This window comes from Cucumis melo, chromosome 9 (genome assembly GCF_025177605.1).
Source record: "Cucumis melo cultivar AY chromosome 9, USDA_Cmelo_AY_1.0, whole genome shotgun sequence".
Taxonomy (NCBI): domain Eukaryota; kingdom Viridiplantae; phylum Streptophyta; class Magnoliopsida; order Cucurbitales; family Cucurbitaceae; genus Cucumis; species Cucumis melo.
In genome coordinates, this window is record NC_066865.1 from 23,717,891 (window position 1) to 23,742,389 (window position 24,499).

A 24,499-nucleotide genomic window follows, 5' to 3' on the forward strand; every position below is an offset into this window, starting at 1 on the left:
TAGTTATTAATGGAATTTACTCAATACTTATAATTTTTTATAAATACAATTTTCTAATTTTAATCTAATCGTATTGAATTATAGACGTCTATTAATTCTTTAAATTTGATAAATATTTTGGAACATTTGATATATATTTATATATATATATATATATATATATATATATATATATATATATATATATATATGTATGTATGTATGTATTAGAACATCAATGATTGGAAAAACAGGACAATATTGGTTGTTTATTGAGTGAATGTATATATGACATCCATTGATTTCTACTCCTTTCAATTATGATAAGGTTGAAAGGTTGTCCTTAATAGAATAAAGCTAAAAGCAAATTTACAGTATTTTATCACATCAATTATTGGAAAAATAGTAAAACACCCCCATAGAAATCTTTTTTTTTTTTTTTTTTTTTTTTTTAAAAAAAGATATTATGCTTTAACTATTTCTTTTGTATAGTTCATCTTTCTAAATTAGAAGGATTTGATTATCAATAAATGCTTCCTACAAACTCTTTTTTAATAATAATAATAATAATAATAATAAAATTCCTATTTTTATAGTTCAATAATATATATTGGTGGAAAAAGATTCCAACTTCTAATATATATAAATTATTTTAAAATATAATTAAATAAATTAAAATATTTATAAATATAACAAAATATTATTAATATAACATATTTTTTAACGTAAATATCAAATTACAAAAAAGTGGCTCTTAATCATCTATTAATCAAGTGGGAATTTATGGATGTGATATCAACACATATTTTTCTAAATCACCTTTTTTTTCTTTTCTTTTAATTTACTCACTTTGCTTTCTATGTCTTAATCAATCAACTTTTTTTTTTTTTTCTTTTCTTATACATTGGGTCAAGGAATTCCCATTTCTCAATCGTTTATTTTATTAATTCATCAAAATTCTGTTGGGTTTAATTTCTAAACTAATTTTACAATTGTGTGTATTAATTAGTTTTGTTAATACCTGAGGGTGAGATTCCAATACTAAAAGAAGATGTGAATGGAACCCCAACTAACCCATCAATCATCCTTAAATAATACCATTAATTGTCCACATGACTTAATAGCATACACCTCCTCCATATATAATTTAAATTGCAAAGATTTTCTTTTATATAAATAAACCGTAACATTTACAAAATTTCATATATTATATCAATTACCTAGACACTAATAAACTTCCATCGATGAAGTTGATATAGAAATCGATAAATTTATCATTTGTATATATTTTTTTATAACTTTTTTATTTATAATAATTTCTAAAAATTTAAGAACTCGACAAAGGGAACATGAAAGGTTAGATTGGTCATTTCATCGTTACAATGTTTTTAAAAAGAATGCTTCCTTTTTCTTTTCTTTTGCATTTTGAGTATACTGTCATTTTCTATTTAGAAGATAATTATGTATACAATTATCACAACATTACATCATTCATTAGTAGATTTTCTAAGAATTGTAAATAATAATTTGCTTAGACTACTTTCTTTCTTTAAAGAATACATTCTTTTGATATCATTTACATTATTTAAAACTCCTCTTATTTAAAAGTATTCAAAGGATTAAATATTCGAGAACTTTTTAAAATAAGTAATGTACCTCTCAAGGTCTAATCAATTTTTTAAAATTATTTTCTGAAACCTCGGAATTCAATTGAAATCAAATTCAAACATTAAAAAAAAAACAAATAATTAAACATTGATTGCAAATATAGCAAAAAATTTAAATAAATTATAGATATAGCAAAATTATTCCAACATTGGTCGACTTTTATTAAATAGGTTGTATCGTTAATAATTAAATTACTACTAGTCGAATTGGACTAAATATTGCTATTATATCTACAAGTTTTTCTGTATAAAATGAGTATAGATTCACTTACGTGATAACTCTAAATAATCCAATAGGTTGGAAGGTTCAAAACTAGGTAATTCAATAGGTTCGAGGGTTTAAAACTAGGTTACTTGTAGAATCGACTTTGAGGACAAAGATTTGATTTTGTTAACTTCCACTTTGTTATAAAATAAAAATAATGAAAAAATTGTATGAATCACAACTGAGTGAGACGACGACTTTGATACGTAAGCGAAGACTTTGGTTTCGCCGAGTCATTGAAGCGTGGCCTCCAAGGAAGTTCAATACTCTTTTCCTTTTCCTTTCCTCTTAGTATTCAAACATTTTTGTTTCTTATTTAATCCTCGAAACCTCCAACCTTTCTTCAAATTAAACCATTCTTCTTCTTCTTCTTCTTCAACCTTTCGATTTCAATATGATGGTGAGTTTCATTTTATTTTCTCTCTTTCTTTAATGGGTTTTCTTTAATCTCTCTATTTTCTTACTTAACTTACATCCACTGTTTTCTGGCCATCTGCAGAAAGTTGTGATGAAATTGGACTTACATGATGATAAAGGGAAACAAAAGGCTTTAAAATCTGTCTCTGTTGTTCAAGGTAATCCATTACTGAACAACCCTTTTTCAAATTTCCCTTCATTTTTTTTTCCTTTATCGAGAGTGAGTGAATTAACTGAGTAATTGATTAAAATAAAATTTTTATTCTTTTCTGAAGGAATTGAATCGATCGCCATGGACATGAAGGACAAGAAGCTAACAGTAATTGGGGATGTGGATCCAGTTGATGTAGTTGAAAAGGTTCGAAAGCATTGGCGGAACGCCGATATCGTCAGCGTCGGCCCGGCGAAAGAAGAGAAGAAGGCACCACCAAAAGAGACAAAGCCAAAGGAAAAGAGTGAAAGTGAAAAACTTGAAGATCTTCTTATATGGTACAAAAGCCATGGTTATATTCCTTATGGATCAGCTCCTAATTACCGTGTGTATAGTGTAGAGGAGAATCCTAATTCTTGTGTCATTTCTTAGATCAATTAAATATGTTTGATTCAACTCGTATATAATATATGTATTAAGCATCCTAATCACAAACATTTTCAAGATCAACTCCATGATATATGTATGTTCATACACATATATGAGGTCTTGGAAACCTTAGATCATATTATTGTATAAAGTTGGATTTAATTTGTGATAAGGCTATTTGAGCAGTACAAAAAGAGTTAGAAGAAGACAAATCTTGAAAGGGTGAGTTGTCCTCAACAAAAAAGGAAAAATGCAAAAACATATTTTATAAAATTATGTGTTTGTGATGTTTGTTAGTTCTATCATTTGTCCATATGGCTCAATTTTTCATTCCCATAGATAAGGATGGAAATTTTGAATATTATTAAATTAAATTAATTATCATACTATTAACTTTGATCATCCACTCAATTACTATAGTGATTAGTAAAAACATGTGTCAAATCAAAGGATTAAATCATTAACAGACAAACCAATTATAAAGATGTCATTCTCAAGTAATATTGTGGATACCCCTATAGTTTATTTTTGAAAATGAATGTTGATTATAGATATTTAATGGGATAAAGTATTTCTAATTTATCATTTTCAATTTTTATACTACTTGTTTATTGGACTGTTATAGTAGGAATAGAATATCTAGCATGTCCACTTCTATTAAGCGTTCAAATGAAATCATGTATTAAACATCAAACAAAATCATACCAAATCAACGTAAATACAAAATTATTTGAATTCTAAAACTTTAATTCAATTATTGAATATTACCTAAAAAAACTTTAGATTTGAAAGACATTTTAAATTTCATCGATCAAGTGTTGATAATTAAAAATCATGAATTAATTTACTACCATAATTTATTGTTAATTCAACCTCTGTGTGAATAAGTGAAATAAAAAAACATTAAAATGTCAAAAATGTTATTTAATTAACATCAATATAGACAGATAAACCTTTCCTGCCATTTAAAATCATGGGATACTTGCAAATGTAGCAATTATATTCAAAATAATTAAGTATATAGCAACATTTTAAAAAAATTGCAAATATAGCAAAATTTGTCAAAATCTATCAATGATAGAAATGTATCAGCGATAGACCATGTAGCAAATGTTGGTCTATCATTGATAAACCATAGGAGTCTATCAACGATAGAAGTCTATCACCGATAGATTTTGCTATATTTGCAATTTTTTTAAAATGTTGCTACATAGTTAATAATTATTCTAACAATTGCTATCCATTCTAATTACCCTAAAATCATTTTAGATGAACAACTTAAAATGAAGATAATTATAAATATAGTAATTAAAATTATTTTATATGAATTAATTTAAAAAATGTTAATTATAAATATAACAATTAAACTCAAAACAATTAAGTGTATAGTAATATTTTTTATAAATATAACAAAATCTGAAATTTTTGAAGTCCAAACTAAAAAATAATTTTTAGTTGTTATGTCTTTTTAAAGACAAATACAAAAATAAGGTTAGAAAGTAATTAAAAGTGTCAAACAAAATAAAAAGAACAAATGGTGGGAAAAGAAAAAAAGAACATGCTTTACAAATATTAATAATTTATAGATAGGATATAGTCAATTATACATCAGTTGATTACAAATTTATTATCATCTCGTAAATTTGACGAGTTGATCATTCGCCCGTAGCAAAAAAAAGAAAAAAAAAAGAAAATAGAAATGTATCGGTGAAAATAGTATAGATTGAAAATTTTAAGATTAATTGTGCCCAGATGAATTGGAAACTAAAAGGTCAACGTAAAGGAAAGATTAAGAAAAATAGTTCAAAATTAAAAAGAATAGACTTATAGATTTAATACTAACTTGTTTAGGATTAGGACGATCTCTTCGTTGCTTTAATTCACCTATAAATATATCATTATAGTTTCATATGAGAAGGTCCACTAAATTTTTCTTGTACAAATTTTGACATAAGCTTTATGGGATAAATTGTGTATGCTGATGAATGTGTGGTATTAAGTATATATTTTTGGCCTCGGTGTTTATAACTGGGCAGTAAGAATCAGTGATGATCAACAACCGAGCTCTTTGGTGAGTAAGAAGCAGAAGAAAGATGGAAGCTAAAGGCAACAGAGGAAAACTACTGACTAAAGAATGCACTTCTTGATATCATTTGCATTATTTATAAGTCCTTCAATTGTCTCTAAAAACGTTGGTGTCAGTCAAAATGTTCGCAATTCACTCAAACTACGACTGTGTTAGCGAAGACTAAGACTTTGGTTTGGCCAAGTCAATGAAGTGTAGCCTACGAGGAAGTTCAATACTCTTTTTCCTTTTCCCTTCCTCTTAGTATTCAAACTTCAAACATTTTCGTTTCTTATTTAGTCCTCAAACCTTCCAACCTTTCGTCAGACTAAACCATTCTTCTTCTTCTTCTTCTTCTTCTTCAACCTTTCAATTTCAATATGAGGGTGAGTTTCAGTTTATTTTCCCTCTGTTTTCAATGGGTTTTCTTTAATCTCTCTGTTTTCTTACTTTAACTTACTTAACTTACTTCCACTGTTTTCCTTCTGCAGAAAGTTGTGGTGAAATTGGACTTGCATGATGATAAAGGGAAACAAAAGGCTTTAAAAGCTGTCTCTGTTCTTCAAGGTAATCCATTACTCAACAACCCTTTTTCAAATTCCCTTCATTTTTTTTTCCCTTTATCGAGAGTGAATTAACTGAGTAATTAAATAAAATTTTTGTTCTTTTCTGAAGGAATTGAATCGATCGCCGTGGACATGAAGGACAAGAAGCTAACAGTAATTGGGGATGTGGATCCAGTTGATGTAGTTGCAAAGGTTCGAAAGCATTGGCCGAACGCCGATATCGTCGGCCCGGCAAAAGAAGAGAAGAATGCAACACAAGAGACAAAGCCAAAGGAAAAGGGTGAAAGTGGAAAAACTGAAACATTCTTAAATTGTACAAAAGCTATGGCTACATTCCTTATGGAGCTCGTAGTTGCGGTGTGTGTAGTGTAGAGGAGAATCCTAATTCTTATGTCATTTCTTAGAATTATATCATTCCATTTTCAGCTTGAATACCAATTGGTAATTAAATGTACATTCGACTATTGTATGCATTAAGCTTTTGATTCAAAACATTTTTAAAGATCGCATCTGTCAGTTTATGTGTTGGAATAAACACATTATAGAGTGAATGTTTTTTCTGAAAGGAAAATTATATTACGAGAGTGGTGTAGGTTTTTTATTGTCTTTGTTCAACTTATACATTCATTATCATCTCATAAGTTTGACGGGTTGGTCATTTACCCTATATGATCATAGCGAAAGATAAATATATAAAGAAATAGAAATGTGTTTGTCAAAAAAGTAGATCAAAAAATTAAGATTAATTGTGTTCAAGTGTATTCAAAGTTGACAAAAAATCAAATTGTATTTAGATGAATTCAAATTTTATGACAAAGCATATTAATCAGATTTAATCCTAACTTGTTTAGGATTAGGATGAACATCAGTTCACCTATAAATATATATATCATTATAGCTTCATATATAAAAAGACTAAATGAATTTTTATTGTCCATATCAATTTTAATGATTGTGAAATTGTACACATGGTTGCCATGTTATCTTCTTTCTAATCGAGATTTGACTTATTTGTTTAGTATAATAGGTGGATATATAAAAATTTAAACAGTTGACTTTGAAGTAAGTCAAAGTAAGAAGTCCAGCCAATTACTATTTAAGAAGTATATATCAATTACTATTGAATCAAGAAGTATATATCAATTACTATTGAATCAAGTACATTTTACCATAGAAGTATAGCCCTGATATTTCTTTTAAAAGTGACTTGAACAAAACTGTTTTTAAAATCTTAGAAAAGTTTTGAAATCTTTTTAAAAACCAATTTTGAAACTCCAATAGAGGATATCAAGTAACTAAAAAGCTAAAAAATGAGCATTATTATAAATCCATATCACTTTCACTAAAACGACCAAAATGATCATCCTCAAATTACAATAACCAAAATACAACATTAAAGTTGAACATTTAGACAACAAAATGAGATTTAATGCTGCTGCTGCAGTACTAAAGATCATGTCTATATAGTGTATAAGAGACTCAAGAGAGTCCTAATCCTTGTGCAATTTGTTTGAATGGAACCAAAGTCCAGGGGGAGGGTACAAACTTGTTGGAATATGGAATGTTTTCATTTTGGAGCAACTCTATCAATTCTCAAGCTTCCCTGTCTGATTTCCACTCCATTCCATAGATTTAAACTCATACTAAAAAAACATAACTAGAATCTCTTAAGACAGACATTACAAGAATCAAACAGCCTTAAACAAACTAAATGATTCAAAATAGGAAAAAGAACAAGGTGAGGATCTTTTGCTTTATAGGAAGGAGGCCTCCAATAATATTGTTTGGAAGCACACGCATATAGTTACAATTCTTCAACTGAGTTTTATGATTTTCACAACAATTTGATGTGGTTGAGTTTAGGGCAATCTTACAAGAAGTAAAATCTATATACAACATGTAAATGTCGGGCCGAGCCGTTTCTTCTTCAGTGAGCAAGCAATTCACTCTCATTATACAGGACTCATCTATCACAACATGAATAGCTTTAACTTTGTTGGAAGGAAATGTCCTCCTAAGCTCAATTTGAAGTGTTGGTAGTAGATGCTCTTGGTTGCTTGCTTCCGTGCTCGGGCATGGGATGCTCGGCTGCAGGTCTCTTTGTTCTTGACTGCCATTACAAAGACCACGGAAAGTCCACAGGGAATGTGTGAGTGGTCTCACAAGCTAGCTTACTACATGTATAGATTGTATTTCAGATCAAAGCATAACAGATTTCTTTTACCAACCTTTTCTTCTGTATGCTGATAAATGTGTCGTATAAGTATATTTTTGGCCTCAGTATTTATAACTGCAGTAAAAATCAGCGACGATCAACAACCGAGCTCTTTTGAGAGTAAAAGGCAGAAGAAAGATGGAAACTAAAGCAAACAGTGGAAAACTACTGACTAAAGAATACTGTTTGCCGATCAAGATACAAAGTTATCGGAAGAGCAGTGATTAGTGAAAAAACAACTTTTCTTGCTTACCTTGATCTGGTGGGGGAAGGGTCCTACTGTGGGTTGGATGATAGGTCGCAGGAATCATCTTCTACATAAAAATAAAACCAACTTAGGATTGTAATTCCAACATCAACTTATTCCTTACATTGAAAAATAGTTAGTTCATCTTCTTGTTCTACTTTACTTCTTGCAGCTAGAAAATACAGTAGTAAAAAAATATGTTTCATTCTAGTGCAGATAAAGCTTTTAGTGAAAGCCTTTTAGCTGATCCAGACAGCAGCTCTTCCGTTCACATGTTCACTCAATCCACCGCAAATTAACAAGTGATGGCCACCCATGAGGTGTCGGATTTGAGATCAATTCAAAGATGGGAGATAATTCCAAAGGATGCACAAGTTTGTACACACAATTACAAGGAGAATTTGATTTGACCTTACTTTAATGTAGAAACTATAAACTATTTGCCACCTTTCTTTATATCCAAAAGGGATACCACATCTGGTAGCTTAAGTTGAGATGCTTTTAGAATCTCTTCAGTCAACAGCTTCTCAGTTCTCACTAATGTTTCTTAGAGTTGTTAATCCTTCTGCATTATCTAAATGTTTCCATTCAGGCCAGAAGGACAAAGGCAAAATACTAAAGTGGCTCAAAGGAGTACTGTTTGAACAACTTCAAACTTTACATCAAGTATTTAATTGGGACGTTTAAGTTTAAACCCTTGAAAGCAAAGTGTAAACCACTCAAGAAATCAGAAGAATGAACATAGCATAAGTATTCGCAGTATAGAAGAAATTCGTAACACTGCAATGCAAGGACTTTTCATTTTGGCCCAATGAATCGTATCATATTCAAAGGAAGAGGTAACTTAAATTGGTTGCAGGTTGCTCCATTCAAAGGCTAAAAGCACTAGGCATCCTAATCATAAAATTTAGAAACTTCAAGATGGCCTACTTATGAGAATTAAATAGAATCGTTTATCCGGAAAAACAGTAACTCAGTGCTATTGTTCCTTCAGATTTTGTCCCCTTCGTATCATAATATAGCGAATTTTTTGCGACTGGGTTAATGGAACCATTTCTTTCAGAGGACTGACTTTACAAGATTATAATACCTAGAGAGAGTGAAAATTAAAACAAAAACACCAACTGATTCATTTGTTCCAACAGGGTGGGAAGTGTGGGGTGGGGGGTCAGCAAACTTCAACTTCTACCTACGAGAAACAATTGGAAAATTCATAGACATTCAAACACGTCGAATGCGGAACTTAATTGTAACCCACATCTACAAGCATGCCTAAACTAAGAACCCACATGCCAAAATTCAAGAATTTCCAAGTATCACGCAATGGGAAACTCCAAATAAGATAACAAGAGAAAACAGATCAATAATGCCAATAATCCCAACCAAAATTAGCTGAGCCCCAACAACGAAAGAGCAAAGAAGATCATGAGAAGTTTAAATTAATCAGAATTCCATCACAATTCACACCCGACCTCAAGTCGAGCAACTTCCCATTAATAGAAACGAAACAAACAATCATGCGAAACGGAGGGAAACACCCAAGATCAAGAAAAGGAGCGAAGGGTTTAAAGAAATAGAGAAATGAATTAGAAGAAGAGAAAGAAAGGGTATGATGATTAGGCCGTTATTGAGAACTTACAGAAGGAGTTGAAGGATCAGAAGGTCGGAGTTGGCTGAAGTTGTGAGGGTCATATGACGGCAGGTCACCGAGCATAGACCCCATGAAAATGCTGCTGAATATAAGACGATTGTTGGAAATCTACAGAGGAAAAGAAGAAGATGAAGAAGAAAAAAAGGAAGAAGAAGTGGTTTTTCTAGAAGGGTATCATTAGGAATCACATCGCCATTGGATTTACAACTAGTGGATGTGCAGTTTATAAACACTTTTATACTCACTGCCTCGCTACACTTTTTTCCTTTTTTAAATTTAAATATTTATCCTTTTATTTTTTAAATTTATATATATCTTTTCAAATATAACAAAATAAAACTCTCTATTATTACATATATTTATAAAAATTTTCAAAAGTTTTCTTATTTAAAAAAAAATTCTTTAAAATTTTATTTAAATTTAACATATTGTTAACCAGGAAAAAGAAAATTATTGGTAAAAGAGATTTTTTTTTTTTAAAAAAAAAGAAAGCCACACCTTTCTTTTAAACTAAAAATGAATGGGTATAAAACAAATTCAAAATCATATATAAAAAAAAAATTAGTCTCTTTTAATGTTCAATTTGTAACAACTTAGTTAAATTATAAATAAATTGATAAACAAATTAGAGACTCATTTTTATAAAATACAAAGCCTTCATCATAAAATAATAAAAATTGGCATCAAAATTTGATTTGTTTTTACTTCAGGAATAAAATTGTTATAAATAAATTTGAGGATAAAATAAGTAAATTGTTATATAAAAGTTCAGATGTTAGATTATTTTAAAATTAAAATTACAATAAATGAATCGCTATAAACAAAAGTTTGAAGACTAAAATGTTACTTGCTTGAACGTTTCAGATTTAAAAGTTTTTTTAAAAATAAAAGTATTGATTTTTTATTCCAACTTTATTTTAGTTTTAATTTAAATTTTATTACTATAAATGTTTCAATTTATTTTCTTTTCTTAGTAATATCTAGTTTCAATTATAACATGAAATGCACAAAATGAGCAAGTCGTTTGACTTTGATCACATCGAAAGGAATTATAAATCATTCATATCTTAAAAACCCCTTCAGTCATGCATCTTTCAATTTGTACTTTAAACTACATCACTTGTGCGTTAGATTTTAAGTGTAAGAACAATTAATCTATGACCAAAAGATTAAAAGCAAGAAAAATATAAATATATTTACAACATTCAAACCTGTTCAACAAAATGTTTGGGAGATATAGTGAATAATATTGAAGTTCAATGGTTCGATAATCTTCTGTTCATGGGTCATACATTTCTTTCACAGACGATGGCACCTAATAGTTTTTCTACTTTGGAACTTTATAGGATAAATCTACAACTGAGAAAGCAAGGGTTGGGTATTAAGAGTAGCTTTCAAGGGAAAAAGACTTCCTTTGATGTCATGGAGACTCAGATGACGTCGTAGAATGGCAACGTGGGGAAAGGAGCCTGGGGAATCTTTAAAGTTGAAGCAGCTGAAAACTTTGATTGATGAACGAGCCACTTACAGTTTTTGTGAAGTACTCTTCTAAGAAAGATGGACTTGCTTACTTGAAAAAGAAGGTAAGGTTTTTTTAGCAAGTAGCCCTTTATTCACACTATGCAGATGTCTTTACTTCTCTAGGTTGAAAATAATGTCAGATGTAACTAAATTGAATAATCTTTTTGACTATGTACTTCTCCAAATAATCGAATCCATTGTGGTACAAAGCTTCAAGTTCAGCCTTTTGCCCCCTCTCAACCATTAAAGTCAGCTCTTGTCGATAGTTCTCCTGTTGGTTTTGATATATTCTTAAGCATTTTGATAGCCTAAAATGCCATAGCATCAAAGGTATAAAATTATGCACGATACCTGTAATATTTTTGAGGACATCAAGCTTTTGGCAATTTGTAGGTCCCGGGGCTTGAGTGGAACCAGAGATTCTTGTGGTATCAGTTGTAAATCATCTCCTCGTACTCCCAACCATTTAACATTGCAAGCTGGTAATTTAAAGAGATTCTTCAGTTTTTATGATTTGCAATTAGAAATAGATCGAACAAATGAACGAATGAGACTTACCATATCTGTATGCCTCCAAGCCCATCCCTATACTTCCGTATTTGAAGGTGCATAAAATGGCCAATCCCGCAGGGTTCCTTTAGAACCCAGAAGCTGGAAGTGAGAAGAAAATTCTAAAGTTTGTTGAGTTGATGTAAAGGAGGATCTCATACCAATCAACAAGGCCGAACATTGGCAGATGCGGAAAGGTTTTGCCTATTTTGTGAAGAAAGTACCTGAGAAGGCAGTTCATACATATATTTAAGTTACGACTTCCAAGAAGGCAACAAGGAATGACAATTTATACAACTGTTGAACAAACTTACCTTGTGGCTAAATCTGGATATCCTTTAGCTGTGATAAGAATACTAGGAATGTGATTGAAAACGCGATCATCTGCCAATCGTTGGAATATCGCATGCTGCATAACCAATAATGTTTGATGCATTTGCACACATTATGATAGACTGCATTTTTTGAAATATTGTTTTCACAAAAGTATAATTAAGCAGGTCATAATTTAAGAAAAGTTACCTTTTCAATTACAATTATGTAACGAGCGTCGGTCTTCAGAGTCAACATCTTCAGCAAGTCCAAGTCACCTGAAATGGGATATCCAGAAGACCCACAGGCAGTGCAGTCCACAACTTCTTGCTCAGGCTCCTATAGGAATCAAAATTGTTCAGGAAGGCCATAACGTCCAAGAATTTGGTTTAGTAGAAGATACCTTAAAAGTGCATGTTGGCCAGAAACAAAAAAACAATGTATAATCAAATCAATACCCTGATTTCAAGGATTCACAACGTAGTTGTGATGCAAAAGTAGAATAATAGGGGTCAATACAAGCCGGTTATCACTTCATGCGTATATATGTGATGTGCAACGTAAATAACCAAACCGATAAGAAAAGCAGCGCAATGTGCCTGCAACAGTAGACGGCCCGCGACAAGTCCCCTACTAGATGCCATAATTCCAAGGCTGTAACGGCTACATTGAAGTAAGGCTACAACATCTGCAATGAAACTACTCCACTTTGATCATTATGCTTAATATAGTTTTAGGTTCTTAACTAGTAAACTGGTTTTCGTTGAACAAAATCACCTTGAATTGTCCTATTGACATGCAACTGAGTTGAAAAATAAGCCGGTGAATCACAGAGCAGCTTGTAGAAAAGCTCCCTCTGTGTCACTCGCTTATCCTGAATCAAAATCTGAGAGCACATCTCCATCAGCTTCCAAACTACATCACAAAATAAGGGAAGTTCAAAAGTAGACAAAAACAGAGGCTAACAAAGTGATCATTCGAAAAACCTGACCGTCAGAAGATTAGACTCCATTTACAATACCTCTGACAAAAGCCTTAGAAGCATTGGGTCTCATCAAAGACCTTGTACAAAAGGAATGCGAAAGGAATATCCACGAATCATCTGTCAAAATTCCTTGACTCACTCGGCTATTGCTCGATCTTCGATCAATCTGTCCAATCATTAACACACTAATACCGTCTAACTGTATCCAAATTTGAAGTTCATCTATCATATATGTTCATTTCTTAGTTAAGGAAGCATACCAAAGGAAGATTTGAGATGGCTGGAGAGGAGGAGTTGAGAATTCTGAGAAAATTGAGGACGGCTATTTGAATTCTAGCCACGACCTATTCAAAATCAATGCTTGAGATATAATGGAACACTAATTGAAGATTAAAGATAAGTATGATGAAGTGAATATCATCATACCTCTTGAGGAGTGAGGATATCAGCATAGCAGAGTTCTTGATCAGAGAAAAATCTCATGGAGGATTCGAATAAACCTGCCGGCTCCATTCAACTTGAATTTCGTTGCTCTTGTATTCTTTTTGTGGCTTCTTAAACAAATAACAAAATTAAAAGAGGACGTTGGATGTTAGTATAAAAAACGCTTTGGATATATTACCTGTCTAATTTAAGCAAAACCTTTTTTCTTCTAAAAAAATACTTTAAACAACAAGTTTATTTATCAGTAGACTAATGAAGAAACTGCTTTACATGCTTACCCTAATCTGCTGGGGAAAGGGTTCTACTGTGGGTTAGATGATGTATTGCAGGAAGTCATCTCCTATATGAAAATAAAACCAACTTAGCAGAGTAATTCCGTCATGAACTTGTTCATTACATTGACAAATAGTTAACTCATTTGCTTGTTCTACTTTACTTCTTGCACCTAGCAACTGCACTAGTAAAAATATGCTGCATTATACCGCAGTTACACTTTTAACGAAAGCCTTCCATTAACATGTTCACTAAATCCATGGAAAATTATCAAGGGATGGCCACCCATCAGAAAGTGTCGGATATGAGACCAATTTAAAGATGGGTAATATATCCAAAATAAGCACAAGTTTGTACACACAATAACGAGGAGAATTTGATATGATCTTGCTTCGATGTAAAAACTATTTGCTACATGTCTTATATCCAAAATGGATGCAACAAGAATTTCCAAAATTGCGAAACTCAATTGTATTCTACAAACGCCGGTAAATTAAGAATGTACATGCCAAAATTCCAAGAATCCTAACTCCACATAAGACAACACAACAACAGAAAGCAGATCACTTACAGAAGGAGTTGAAGGACTGGAGAGGCGGAGTTGGCTGAAGTTGTGACGGCAGGTCACCGTGCATAAACCCAATGAAAATGCCGCTGATTATATGTTGGTTGTTCGAAATCTAGAGAGAGAAAGAAGAAGAAGAAGAAGAAGAAGAAGAAATCAAAGCGCCTATAGATTGTTCCATTGTAAAGATCATTTTCTTTTGCGAGTACGTTGATGATACAATTTCATGATCAAGTCCACAACTCCCTCCAAACCAAAAATGGGACAGTGTTGCAAAAAGCATTGGGCTAGGCGAGGCTCTCCCCTTTAATTTATACCTCGGGTTTCTTACGGATGACCTTCGATTCCGTTGCATCCCGCGCTTACCCTTCGTCACGTTAGAGATCACCATTTCTACCGGTAAGTAAACGTTAACGCAATTACAATTTTTGTAATATAACTTATATGAATATCTCATATGTTTATTGGGATCGTGATTCCTAATTTATCGATGAATTATAAAAATACGGACAAGGCTGAAAAAATGTTTCGGACTAGATGAAAATTTGTTATCTCATCTCCTTCGAAGTTACTTTTGATCAAATAATTTTAGTTGGAATTTCAAAATAAACACTTTTCTTCGAAATTTGGAAAATGATTTTAGATAGTTAATGAGATTACTAAAACCGTCGGATAACAAACGACGAAATAACGTGGCAGTTAAATGACTAAATAGACCTTAATGTATTGATCTTTAAAAGAAAAAAAAAATAATAATAATATTAAAAAAAGGGTGGAAAATATAAATGAGAAAAAACGGGGTAGTAAAATTTTCGCTCCTGTTTTAGGTTTGGGAGCGCTTATCGATCAAACTTCTTCTCTTCCACTTCCACAACCTCAGGAGACAAACACAGAGTCGGCCGTGGATCTTCTTCCTAGACGACCAACCACAAGCTATGGCTGCTCCCGAAGCTCCGCTCTGTTACGTCGGCGTCGCTAGACAATCCGCAGCTTTTCGCCTCATGAAGCAGATGGTTACTTCTTCCTTCTCTTTCCACTAATCTTTAAAACGTGGATTTTTCTTCATTCTACAACGTTGAATTAACTGTGTTTTGAATTTATGTGTTTTTAGGGATGGGAAGAAGGAGAAGGACTTGGCAAGGACAAGCAAGGGATCAAAGGCCATGTTAGAGTTAAGAATAAACAAGATACTGCCGGTTTGTTCCCTCTTCTTTATTTCTTTTTTTTTTTTTCGTTAATTCAAGTTTTTTATTGTTCTACTCGATCAAATTGTAGATTTTGTACATTTGTATGTCTAATTTTGGGGTTAGGAACTTTGATTTCTGTTAGATTTTCGGATTTAGTGCAATGTTAGTGGACAATCAATCGGCTAAATTGGTTTAACTATAATCTTGTTTTTTTTTTTTAACTTTTTTGTCTTCAAGAAATAATTTTGAACTGAAATAGTTTTTTGATTTTGGGTGACAAGTTTGTTATTTGGAAATGGTGGAGAGTTGAAAAGAAAAGGGTTGTGGAATGACTCTAATGGCTTCACATTACATGATCAAGCTTTGAAAGCCTGCTTTTAAATCATCAACGATCAGATTATATTTTTCTTGTCAAAACTAACTCTAGAAGTCAAGTCTAAACCATCCAAGGTACTAGTGTTGTTTGCATCTGAGTCGAGCTACTCACCTACCGTTTGGGTGAGCTTCATACGGAAAACTGTAGATGTCTTCATAGGCCTTGGGCCCAGGCACAGATGTTTTATGAATTTGTTTTAGATTTTTTTGACTTGTTATTTTCCATTAGGAATTGGCACTGAGAAGCAGAACAATTGGGCTTTTGATACCACACAATTTGACGACATCTTGAAGAGACTGAAAGTGGTATTTCCCTCTCTCCATTCTATAATTCAACCTATTTTGTTTTAGTTTTGAGTATGTTTTGAGCGTCGCTTAAAGTTTTTCTTTTTTGTTGCAGCAAGCAGTAAAAAACAGTGAGGAAGGTAATCACTTTGGGAAATAGCTTCAGTATTTCAAGAGTTTGGATTTTCTGATGTTTATGGGTTGATGATTTTCAGCTGCAGAGAAAGATGACACTTCAAAGGAAACTGTGGATGATGCAACTGATGATCGGGATCTGGCTACTAAGGCAACACGACCTCAAGGAAGGTTGGTCCCATTGTATTTGGCTAACCTATGGGTTGTAAAACATGATTTTTTTTCCCTCCCTGTGACCATTTAGATATGTGAGATGCATGTTCTTTTTTGCCAGATACAAGAGAAGAGAGAGGGGAAAGCTTGTCAATGCATACTCTTCTAAGGATCTTGAAGGGATCCTTGTAAGTGTTGAAATTCAACTCTAAAATCGTCATATTATCTTTTTCCCCATTTGTTTTTTTTGTATTTCTTTCTTTTTTTTTTTTTTTTTTTTTTTTGGTTCATTGAAATAGAAATGGTGAATTTTCCCTTTTGTTCTTCCTCATCGTCCTTTTTAGTTTTACCAGACCTCTTTTTGGATTGCAGCTTTTCTGCTGTTGGTGCTTACTAATTCATAGATAATTATTTCTTCTAGCTTTATCGATATAGTGGAAGGCCAGTCAAATTATTTGTAGCTTCTCTCTATATGAATGTCCAAATGTAGTGGGACAAATCTGAAAATAAATCTGCAATGCAGGTAAAAAAGGTGGAGGAGTTACCACAAACATGTTCTAATGCAGAAACGGAACCGGAGTCATCGGAGGAATCTGAAATTGACCTTCTCACTGAAGGTACTTTAAATTTTCGAAAGTGATGCTATTTTGGCCTGGTCTTCTAATTGTATTTTATTTACTTAAAACTTGTATCTTCTTTCGAAATAAGTATTTATGTGTTCACCAATGCTAAACATAATATTATTATATCTATCTTGGTTTGTACCGTAATGGTTTCCCCCTACCCCATGTGTTGAACTAAAAAAAGATAAATAATATTGTATTTTCATTTTTGGAGGGTGTGGAAGAGTGGTGGATTGAACTAACTCTTTTTCTTTTCCTTCTGTAGTTGCAATCTCAATTTTGTATTTTTGAAGTTTAAGCTACCTAATAAAGAGAGTAAATTAGTAATTGAGGTTGTTTTCTTGGTTACCATTTATCAGTTACTGTTAATGTACTTCTAAATTATGGTTTACTGTTCTGTGTCGAGTGCTACACCTTTGTTAAATTTTAGTTGTATGTTATTTTCAGAACTATTTGTTCTATTTTTAGGACTTGGAACTGTGTAGTGACCTACCACAAGTGCAATTTCTATTCTAAAAGTTTCCTGTTAATACTTTATAGGCCTGACATTTGTGTATTCAATTCTAATCTTACCTGCGAAAGTTTGTGAAGTCTTGATTTGTGGGTTATATAGTTATTTACCTTTCTATCTTTTTTTTCCCTCATTTTTCTCTTTGCAAAAGTGGCCACAGAGTACGACAGTAGGAAAACCCCATTAAATTTCTTTAAATGCTCACGTTGAATTGTAAACTAATTTCTAAGGCAATTAGTCCTGGGCTAGTTTTGGAGATATTAGATGCAATTGGTATAAAACTAATATTTTTGGTTTGTTTCCTATCTTGAAGAAAGTTAAATCATATTCTGAAAGGACTTGCTGCATCTTACAGAAAACAAAGCTAGTGTTTCTTCTGATTGGTGGGGCTACAAGTATGGATTTATTTCCGGAGGATATTTGGGTGCTGAATCCAAACGAAGAAAAGGCCTTCAAACCAAAAGCAAGGAGAATGTGCATGAGAGAATTGCCTTTCATGAAGATGATCAAGAGAATCTCTACAAGCTTGTCCAAGTATGTTGTCTTCAAATTTTATTTAATGAACTTTTGGTATCATTATTCATATGATTACACTATAGTTGGATGTAATATTTCAGAGACTAAATCCAATGGTTAATTTTGGAGTTCAATGGTTAATTTTGTCTTCTGATCATGGATTATGCATTTCTTTCATAGATGGTACCTAATAACTTGTCTATTTTGGAACTTTTGTAGGATAAATCTACAACTGGAAAGCAAGGACTGGGTATTAAGAGTAGACCAAAGAAAGTAGCGGGCTGCTACTTTGAAGGGAAAAAGACTTCCTTTGATGACAGTGATGATGAAGAAACCAGCGATGCTGCACCTCCCTTGAAACGGAAGTACGATGACTCCTTCAGCACAGGAACAGTAAAACCCAATGGGCAGCAGAAAGTGAAGTTGAGAAAATTGTGTAAAACAATTCTTGGCCAAGTATGTTACTAATTGTTGGAAGAGATTCTTTTCTTGTTTATATGTTTCTCTAAAGGCATGAGTGATCTTGTTATTGTGTAGGTAACTGGGGAATCTTTGAAGCTGAAACAGCTGAAAGCTTTGATTGATGAACGCACCACTTCAGTTTTTGCCAACTATTCATCTAAGAAAGATGCACTTGCTTATTTGAAACAGAAGGTATGGTTTTTGTGCCTTTTCTAAGCATTTTGACAATACTTGACTTTTGGGGGAATAATTATCTCTTCATCCCCAAGTTTCAAAATATTATACATTCACTCAAGTTCAGTTTTCCATTTAATCTTTTAAGTTCCAAAATATCACACAATTGATTCCTAAGTTTCAAGGTTTACACAAATCCTTGAATAGTAAAGGCTAAAAACCAAATGTGTGAGTATTAACCAAAAACTCAGGAAGTTTTGAACAAGTGGAAGTTAATCTCAACCCTCAAATGGTAAAACTAACCATTTATCACTTAAGGGAGAGACCTCATGGTAATTAAACTCGTAGGTGAAATTGTAACATTCTGAAACCTTCCAGATGTAGCTGGTGGATCAAATAGGTAGTTCTCCTGTGATTGTTCATGGAAACTGATTTTCTTTTTCATGTTTGTGGTTGCAGCTTGAGAGCAGTGGGAAGTTTTTGGTAGAGGGTAAAAGAGTGAGTCTGCGGTCAAAGAGTGGTTGACAATTTTGTAGTGTAGTCTGAAATACCTATGGCGATCTGTATATTGCAGAGAGATTAGAGGACAAACATATATATGAAGCTCTCTTGTGGTATTTTCTTCTAAACCGAATTTTGTCCCATCAACTATTCATTTCTTCTGCCTCGTCTTACGTCTGATTATAAAGTAGGCAGAGGCTATGTTAGAAAGAGCTTTGATTATTTGTATTAGTAATGTTCTTTGAATTATGGTCTTGGATTCTAATTCATATATGAATTTTTTTTTCTGCCCATCTTGAGAGGTTGAAAAGGTTAAATTCGATATAAGAACAGTTTATAAAATCAGTGACCATCATCGATAGAATTTGAAATTTTACTATATTTTGTAAATATTTCATCGTCATTTACATCACAATTGTATTAGTTACTATTTTTCATCAATAAAATCGTGTATAAAATCGTGTGATAATGTGTCCTTCAAATATGGAAAATAAAAATAAGGCTTCTCAGGGAAACATTATTTTCTTAGTATAATTTTTAATTTGCTTGCAAACTAATCAATTCCTATATCATTTTTCATAATTTAAATTTGACAATAATTTTTTTCTTAAATTTTGGAGCTATAACACACAAATCTTTTAATTCATTAACACGTGATCACAAATATATAACATAACAATATGGCCACAATAGATTTTGAGGTCTTTGTGCCCTACACACAATCAAATACAATTATTCAAATATATGTTACAAAAGGCAAGACTTACTAATCTTAAAACATGATGTGTAATATATGTTAGTAATTGTTTCCACCTTATGCAACTAATGCAGCTACCGAACCAACAAAAGCAGCATTCATATAAGTAGTAGGCTCGGAATGAGAGTAGTCTGATCTCAAATCACTGAATTGATCGTTTAAATCAGGACCTCCTACTATTGAACCAATATGTATGTTGGGATTCGGATCTTTCGAATAAAAATAGCTCGAGCGACCATCGTCACAACCAACCTTTGTTGAGTGTGCTTTTATTGAAGGGATGGATGAGGCTCTATGATGTAACTGTAACGGATATTTGTTGCCAAATCCTACCATGTATGACATCTTCAACGGATTTTTCCCTAATATATAATCCACCTATATACAAGAAATAATTAGATAGTAATAATACTATGACGCATTAAAACTTTATAATTTCAAGTTAGACATTTGATTTCACTTCGTGAACTTTATTTCATAAAATCTTAGAGTAATTTTAGTATCTTTAGATTATTAAAGTATAGTACTTTATTATGCTCGATTGTTTTTTTTTTTTATAGTGATATATATATATATATATATATATATATATATATATATATATATATATATATATATATATTGGTTAAAATCACTATTTTCATATAGTTTCGTTAAATAGTTATAAATTAAACTAGGTTTTTACACACATTATAGTCATATTTTTTTTAGCGATTATTGAAAAATAATCAAACGAGAATCTTCATATAACTTACCTGTGATTTAGCAAAGGTTTTGATTCGAGAAGAAGAGAAATATTTGGATCCACAATGAATTCCATGGATATCAGCTTGTTTTAAGAGTTTAGAATACATGAAAAGCACCATGGAAGAGCTCGATGCATATTGCAAATTACTACTATCTCTTAGGAAAAGAAGTCCACCTACAAAAGTGAAACATGTGTTCCAATAGAGATTGTCATTTTAACTATTTTAAAATCACTTCCAAACATGTTATAAAAGCATATCAGTTTAGATAGATTTTTGAAAATGAAAAAATAAATTATTTTAAACAATTTAAATTCATTCACAGTCATGTCATGTTGTAACGTAATTCATACCATTTGTCCTCAGAATCTCAGAAGAGCCACCATCAGGCATAACCTTGCAAATGAACGATTCTACATCGTTCTTAAACTTGCTCAAATTTTTCTTTCCTTTATAGAATTCCTGTAGAGTTTCGTTCAAAGCTTTTAGAATTAAAAGAGAAATTAAACTATAGTTTTAAAAACAAAAATAGTTCTTAAAAATAACCTTTGTTAACAGTGTTTGAGCTCCAACAAATTTGTTGTCCCAACTAAACTCAGATGTGGGTTGACTCCACCATTGATTGCTTAAAACATACCCCAAATATTTCATATTTCTACTTGCTTTATATAACCAAGCAGCTGCCCACAACAACTCATCCTACCAAAAATTAAAAAACAATCAATAATCAACTTTAAACTCAGATCCCATATCTACAAATGATGGGGTTAGTGATAATGCTGCGAAGTTGATAAATTACCTGATATCCAGAATAAGAACAATAGAATGGACAAGAAGCAGAGTAAGATCCTCTAAACTTGTCGGCAAACTCAAAGAGCTATCCAATGCCAAAAGAACGACAAAACGTTTTAATATACACACAATAGTTAAAAGTATAACTAGCTAGGGTGGCCGTTAATGAAGTAACCCTAATTGATTATGAATTAAAATTCTCACAGATTTTGAGTGTTGAAGAAGCTTTCTTGAGTAATTGGTATTGACATGGTTGAACACGATGGAAGCAGCAGCGAGTGCGGCTGCAGCCTCGGCGGCAGCTTCGGTGCCGGGTGAATCAGGCGTTATCTTGTACAACGTTCGAGGGGTGTCCATGTCCTCCGGCCGCTCCCAACATTGATGATCGCCGTTTGCATCTCCAACCTGTGTGTTTTCATGCAATATTTTACGCTCCATTTAAAAGTTATTTTGTTTCTTGTTTTTGAAAATTTAGTTATAAACAATATTTCATCTATAAATTTTTATATTTTTCCTACAAGTTGTGTATGTAAACTAAAAAAAAAAAATATAGTTTTTTTTTTTTTTAAATTCGATAGAAATTCATATGTTACATAATTCAAAAATTAAAAGAAAACAAACCTACTTTATGTTATGTAATTAAGGCTAAGAAATTATCTTTGAATTTTTTTTAAAAAAATAAATGATTGGATATTTCGAATTTCATAGAAGATTAAATTAAAAAGTAAGAGATTGTGTTAAAGTAAAGATGTTAATTACTTCGATAGACCCTAATTCTTGTATGTAGTGACATGTTATATTTTATGACGTTAATTACATGAAGATTGTCAAAATGAATTTAGCTCAACTAGAATATATATAACCAATCAAAATGTTCAAAATTCTAAACCTTGTTGTATTACTAAACAAAAATTGTATACAAGATTATGATCAAGGTGTCTTCACCAAAATTATTTATTTTTTAAAAAAATTGTTTTTCTTTTTCCTTTCTTCTTTCAAGTAGAAATTTGAAGTGTGTGTATATACATAGAGCACTAAAATTAGGAAACAATGATATGATGCAAACCTGAGTATAGAGTGTTGTAGGTGAAACATGAGCTCGTAAAATGAAGTCGGCGCCCCACCGGACCGAGCTCCGGAGGTGTTCCAACTGCATCACAGATTTTATCTCTTTTTCATATTCCACGGTGGTCCAACTCAACAATGTCACCGTAAACGCCATGGGCCACCCGAACTTCACATTGTCGCCAGCGTCGTAGTAGCCTCCCACCAGATTCACCTGCCAAAGACCACACTCCAAAACATTTTAATAGAAGCCATCTTTTACCATCTCTCATCTTAAACTAATGAGCTATGGCTTTGTCTCATTTTTATTTATACATGTTGTTAGTTACTTATTAATGTTTTGGATCAAAAGAAATGACACATGATCATGACACCATATTTGGGGTTAGATCAGTTTAAGTGACGACTTAATTAGGTATGTTTGATCTTAAGAAGCTAACTTTGTTTGTGAAGGTCGAGAATAATATAATCTCCTAAAACGTAACATATAATTAAACAACATAGCTTTGTACAATATAATCCAATTGTTAACATTCCTAAACGTAGAATATGCACCATGCAATTGTCTTGCAAAGTTCAACACAAGTTTTCTACCATGACGCTCTTATTAAAGAACATTGACTTTTAAAAGTTAAATAATTTGTTTATACTCTTAATAATTAAACAAACCACCACAAAAAAAAATTACTTGTTTTTCTCATACATTTTCATAGCTCCCATCAGAGAGTGCAGAATCACCCCGCCACTTGACTCGTTGCGTCTTAGGCAATTTCCCTGACCGTTGTCCCTCAAAGAACAACACAGCTTTGCCAAGGGCATCACTATAGTTGAAGGTTCGATCGAGATCTGCAGCCCAATCAGAGGTGGTAAAGACGACATTACAGAGGATCCAAGTACACCAAATTACTAACCGACCTGACTGATCCATTGGGTTTTAGAGATAATAATTAGTGTCAATGGAGGAAGGAAGTTGAGAGAGATAAAAGAAGGAAGAAGAGTATTTATAGAAGGTTGAGATCGGATAGAGAATAGTGAAGAAAGTGTAGGGGAAGGGCATGGGATTAGATGGGAATGATGAAGATATGTTTGAATTTTGAGAGTATATACATAATTTCAAAGCCATTTCCTTAACGTCATTTAGATACATTTCCATTTTCTATATACAAAAACCTAATTTTCTAATTGTAGTAATCTTATTGTCTTCTCATCCATGTTAATCCATCATATCATGTCAACTCTATGCCAATTTTTCTACTACTTTTCTACTATTTTTTACTATAACCTAGAGCTCAAATATATAATAGGTGAAGGTAAACTTAATATTATATCATCGAACACTTTAATCTTTTCACTTCTATGTTTATATATGAGACCTAATTTACTACAAAGCAAACCAAATCACCGATTGACTTCGAAAACATAAGTTGATGGATGAAAATAATATCGTATGTAACGTATATATTATTTATTTGGTCCATATATACACTTTCAAACATGTTTTATTTCAGTCTTCAAGCTTCAAATTACATTTCTTTTAATAAACTTTAAACTTAATTAGTCAATGTCTTTAAAGAAAACACATTTTTGTTTTGTTTCTATTTTCCTATTCTTCAATCTATCTCTGGGATTAGAATCACTGTTTGTCTGTGAGTGGAAGAAGACTTCCACTTTATTATCTGATAATTTTTTACTATGTTGATCCATATGTGTCTTTGGAAACGAACCATCCAATTTTGATCCGACCTTCTATTATTCAAACGTTTGTTTCGCTTCTAAAACTCTTCAAAAATTGATTGTGTTGGTCTATGTTAACAAATTTAATTTCCAATACATTGTCTAAATACAAACGAAAACTCTACAAACCTATTGGAAATATATCTAAGTTTATTAAAAGAACAAGAAAGAGATAAGACGAA

At 32.0% G+C, this 24,499-nt stretch overlaps 6 protein-coding genes across 13 annotated transcripts; 3 read left to right on the forward strand and 3 right to left on the reverse strand.

The window, feature by feature from the left end:
* Nucleotides 1–2,104: 2,104 nt before the first annotated feature.
* On the forward strand, nucleotides 2,105–3,208 carry LOC103482785 (heavy metal-associated isoprenylated plant protein 39-like). Its single transcript, XM_008439111.3, has 3 exons — nucleotides 2,105–2,311; nucleotides 2,411–2,486; nucleotides 2,604–3,208. Exons 1-3 carry the CDS (start codon nucleotides 2,306–2,308, stop codon nucleotides 2,909–2,911), a joined length of 390 nt encoding a protein of 129 aa, XP_008437333.1. The 5' UTR covers nucleotides 2,105–2,305; the 3' UTR covers nucleotides 2,912–3,208.
* Nucleotides 3,209–4,942: 1,734 nt separating this feature from the next.
* Nucleotides 4,943–6,140, forward strand: LOC103482786 (heavy metal-associated isoprenylated plant protein 39-like). Its single transcript, XM_008439112.2, has 3 exons — nucleotides 4,943–5,359; nucleotides 5,465–5,540; nucleotides 5,649–6,140. Exons 1-3 carry the CDS (start codon nucleotides 5,354–5,356, stop codon nucleotides 5,909–5,911), a joined length of 345 nt encoding a protein of 114 aa, XP_008437334.1. The 5' UTR covers nucleotides 4,943–5,353; the 3' UTR covers nucleotides 5,912–6,140.
* Nucleotides 6,141–7,263: 1,123 nt separating this feature from the next.
* Nucleotides 7,264–9,914, reverse strand: LOC103482787 (DET1- and DDB1-associated protein 1). Of its 2 annotated transcripts, none has more exons than XM_008439113.3 (4): nucleotides 9,641–9,914; nucleotides 8,008–8,068; nucleotides 7,768–7,829; nucleotides 7,264–7,649 (listed from the first exon to the last, which is right to left on the reverse strand). In XM_008439113.3, exons 1-4 carry the CDS (start codon nucleotides 9,722–9,724, stop codon nucleotides 7,560–7,562), a joined length of 297 nt encoding a protein of 98 aa, XP_008437335.1. In that variant the 5' UTR covers nucleotides 9,725–9,914; the 3' UTR covers nucleotides 7,264–7,559. The 2 variants fall into 2 exon arrangements, with proteins under 2 accessions (XP_008437335.1, XP_008437336.1); XM_008439114.3 differs by having other exon boundaries at nucleotides 8,008–8,065; nucleotides 9,641–9,865.
* A 907-nt stretch (nucleotides 9,915–10,821) lies between these two features.
* Nucleotides 10,822–14,722, reverse strand: LOC103482788 (meiotic recombination protein SPO11-2). 6 transcript variants are annotated; one of them, XM_051089895.1, is made up of 13 exons: nucleotides 14,308–14,722; nucleotides 13,742–13,800; nucleotides 13,446–13,570; nucleotides 13,280–13,363; nucleotides 13,056–13,185; nucleotides 12,812–12,949; nucleotides 12,634–12,722; nucleotides 12,245–12,373; nucleotides 12,037–12,131; nucleotides 11,884–11,946; nucleotides 11,732–11,808; nucleotides 11,525–11,652; nucleotides 10,822–11,444 (listed from the first exon to the last, which is right to left on the reverse strand). In XM_051089895.1, the coding sequence occupies exons 3-13, from the start codon at nucleotides 13,530–13,532 to the stop codon at nucleotides 11,310–11,312; spliced, it is 1,155 nt and encodes a 384-aa protein (XP_050945852.1). In that variant the 5' UTR covers nucleotides 13,533–13,570; nucleotides 13,742–13,800; nucleotides 14,308–14,722; the 3' UTR covers nucleotides 10,822–11,309. The 6 variants fall into 6 exon arrangements, with proteins under 6 accessions (XP_050945852.1, XP_050945851.1, XP_008437338.1 ...); XM_051089894.1 differs by having other exon boundaries at nucleotides 13,446–13,573; XM_008439116.3 differs by having other exon boundaries at nucleotides 13,742–13,803.
* Nucleotides 14,723–15,108: 386 nt separating this feature from the next.
* On the forward strand, nucleotides 15,109–19,516 carry LOC103482790 (G-patch domain-containing protein 1). 2 transcript variants are annotated; one of them, XM_008439121.3, is made up of 11 exons: nucleotides 15,109–15,314; nucleotides 15,413–15,497; nucleotides 16,093–16,169; nucleotides 16,264–16,288; nucleotides 16,364–16,454; nucleotides 16,558–16,624; nucleotides 16,960–17,053; nucleotides 17,926–18,104; nucleotides 18,306–18,542; nucleotides 18,624–18,740; nucleotides 19,182–19,516. In XM_008439121.3, exons 1-11 carry the CDS (start codon nucleotides 15,237–15,239, stop codon nucleotides 19,245–19,247), a joined length of 1,116 nt encoding a protein of 371 aa, XP_008437343.1. In that variant the 5' UTR covers nucleotides 15,109–15,236; the 3' UTR covers nucleotides 19,248–19,516. The 2 variants fall into 2 exon arrangements, with proteins under 2 accessions (XP_008437343.1, XP_008437345.1); XM_008439123.3 differs by having other exon boundaries at nucleotides 16,370–16,454.
* Nucleotides 19,517–19,877: 361 nt separating this feature from the next.
* On the reverse strand, nucleotides 19,878–23,642 carry LOC103483071 (endoglucanase-like). The gene is made up of 8 exons (XM_008439502.3): nucleotides 23,287–23,642; nucleotides 22,585–22,797; nucleotides 21,723–21,923; nucleotides 21,526–21,603; nucleotides 21,273–21,425; nucleotides 21,080–21,188; nucleotides 20,736–20,902; nucleotides 19,878–20,358 (listed from the first exon to the last, which is right to left on the reverse strand). Exons 1-8 carry the CDS (start codon nucleotides 23,509–23,511, stop codon nucleotides 20,038–20,040), a joined length of 1,467 nt encoding a protein of 488 aa, XP_008437724.1. The 5' UTR covers nucleotides 23,512–23,642; the 3' UTR covers nucleotides 19,878–20,037.
* Nucleotides 23,643–24,499: the final 857 nt, after the last annotated feature.

Coding starts and splice junctions, on each gene's coding strand:
- LOC103483071 (XM_008439502.3), bottom strand. CDS start 23,511: ATGGATCAGTCAGGTCGGTTAGTAATTTGGTGTACTTGGATCCTCTGT. Junction 21,924..22,584: donor CTACAACACTCTATACTCAG/GTTTGCATCATA, acceptor GAAAACACACAG/GTTGGAGATGCAAACGGCGA. Junction 21,189..21,272: donor CTCAAACACTGTTAACAAAG/GTTATTTTTAAG, acceptor GAAACTCTACAG/GAATTCTATAAAGGAAAGAA.
- LOC103482788 (XM_008439120.3), bottom strand. CDS start 13,532: ATGGAGCCGGCAGGTTTATTCGAATCCTCCATGAGATTTTTCTCTGAT. Junction 12,132..12,244: donor ACATAATTGTAATTGAAAAG/GTAACTTTTCTT, acceptor TTGGTTATGCAG/CATGCGATATTCCAACGATT. Junction 11,653..11,731: donor CTTGGAGGCATACAGATATG/GTAAGTCTCATT, acceptor TTAAATTACCAG/CTTGCAATGTTAAATGGTTG.
- LOC103482785 (XM_008439111.3), top strand. Junction 2,487..2,603: donor ATCTGTCTCTGTTGTTCAAG/GTAATCCATTAC, acceptor TCTTTTCTGAAG/GAATTGAATCGATCGCCATG.
- LOC103482790 (XM_008439121.3), top strand. CDS start 15,237: ATGGCTGCTCCCGAAGCTCCGCTCTGTTACGTCGGCGTCGCTAGACAA. Junction 18,105..18,305: donor ATCTCTACAAGCTTGTCCAA/GTATGTTGTCTT, acceptor GAACTTTTGTAG/GATAAATCTACAACTGGAAA. Junction 18,543..18,623: donor GTAAAACAATTCTTGGCCAA/GTATGTTACTAA, acceptor GTTATTGTGTAG/GTAACTGGGGAATCTTTGAA.
- LOC103482786 (XM_008439112.2), top strand. Junction 5,541..5,648: donor AGCTGTCTCTGTTCTTCAAG/GTAATCCATTAC, acceptor TCTTTTCTGAAG/GAATTGAATCGATCGCCGTG.
- LOC103482787 (XM_008439113.3), bottom strand. CDS start 9,724: ATGGGGTCTATGCTCGGTGACCTGCCGTCATATGACCCTCACAACTTC. Junction 7,830..8,007: donor CCTTCCCCCACCAGATCAAG/GTAAGCAAGAAA, acceptor TTTTTACTGCAG/TTATAAATACTGAGGCCAAA. Junction 7,650..7,767: donor ATCAGCATACAGAAGAAAAG/GTTGGTAAAAGA, acceptor TTGTAATGGCAG/TCAAGAACAAAGAGACCTGC.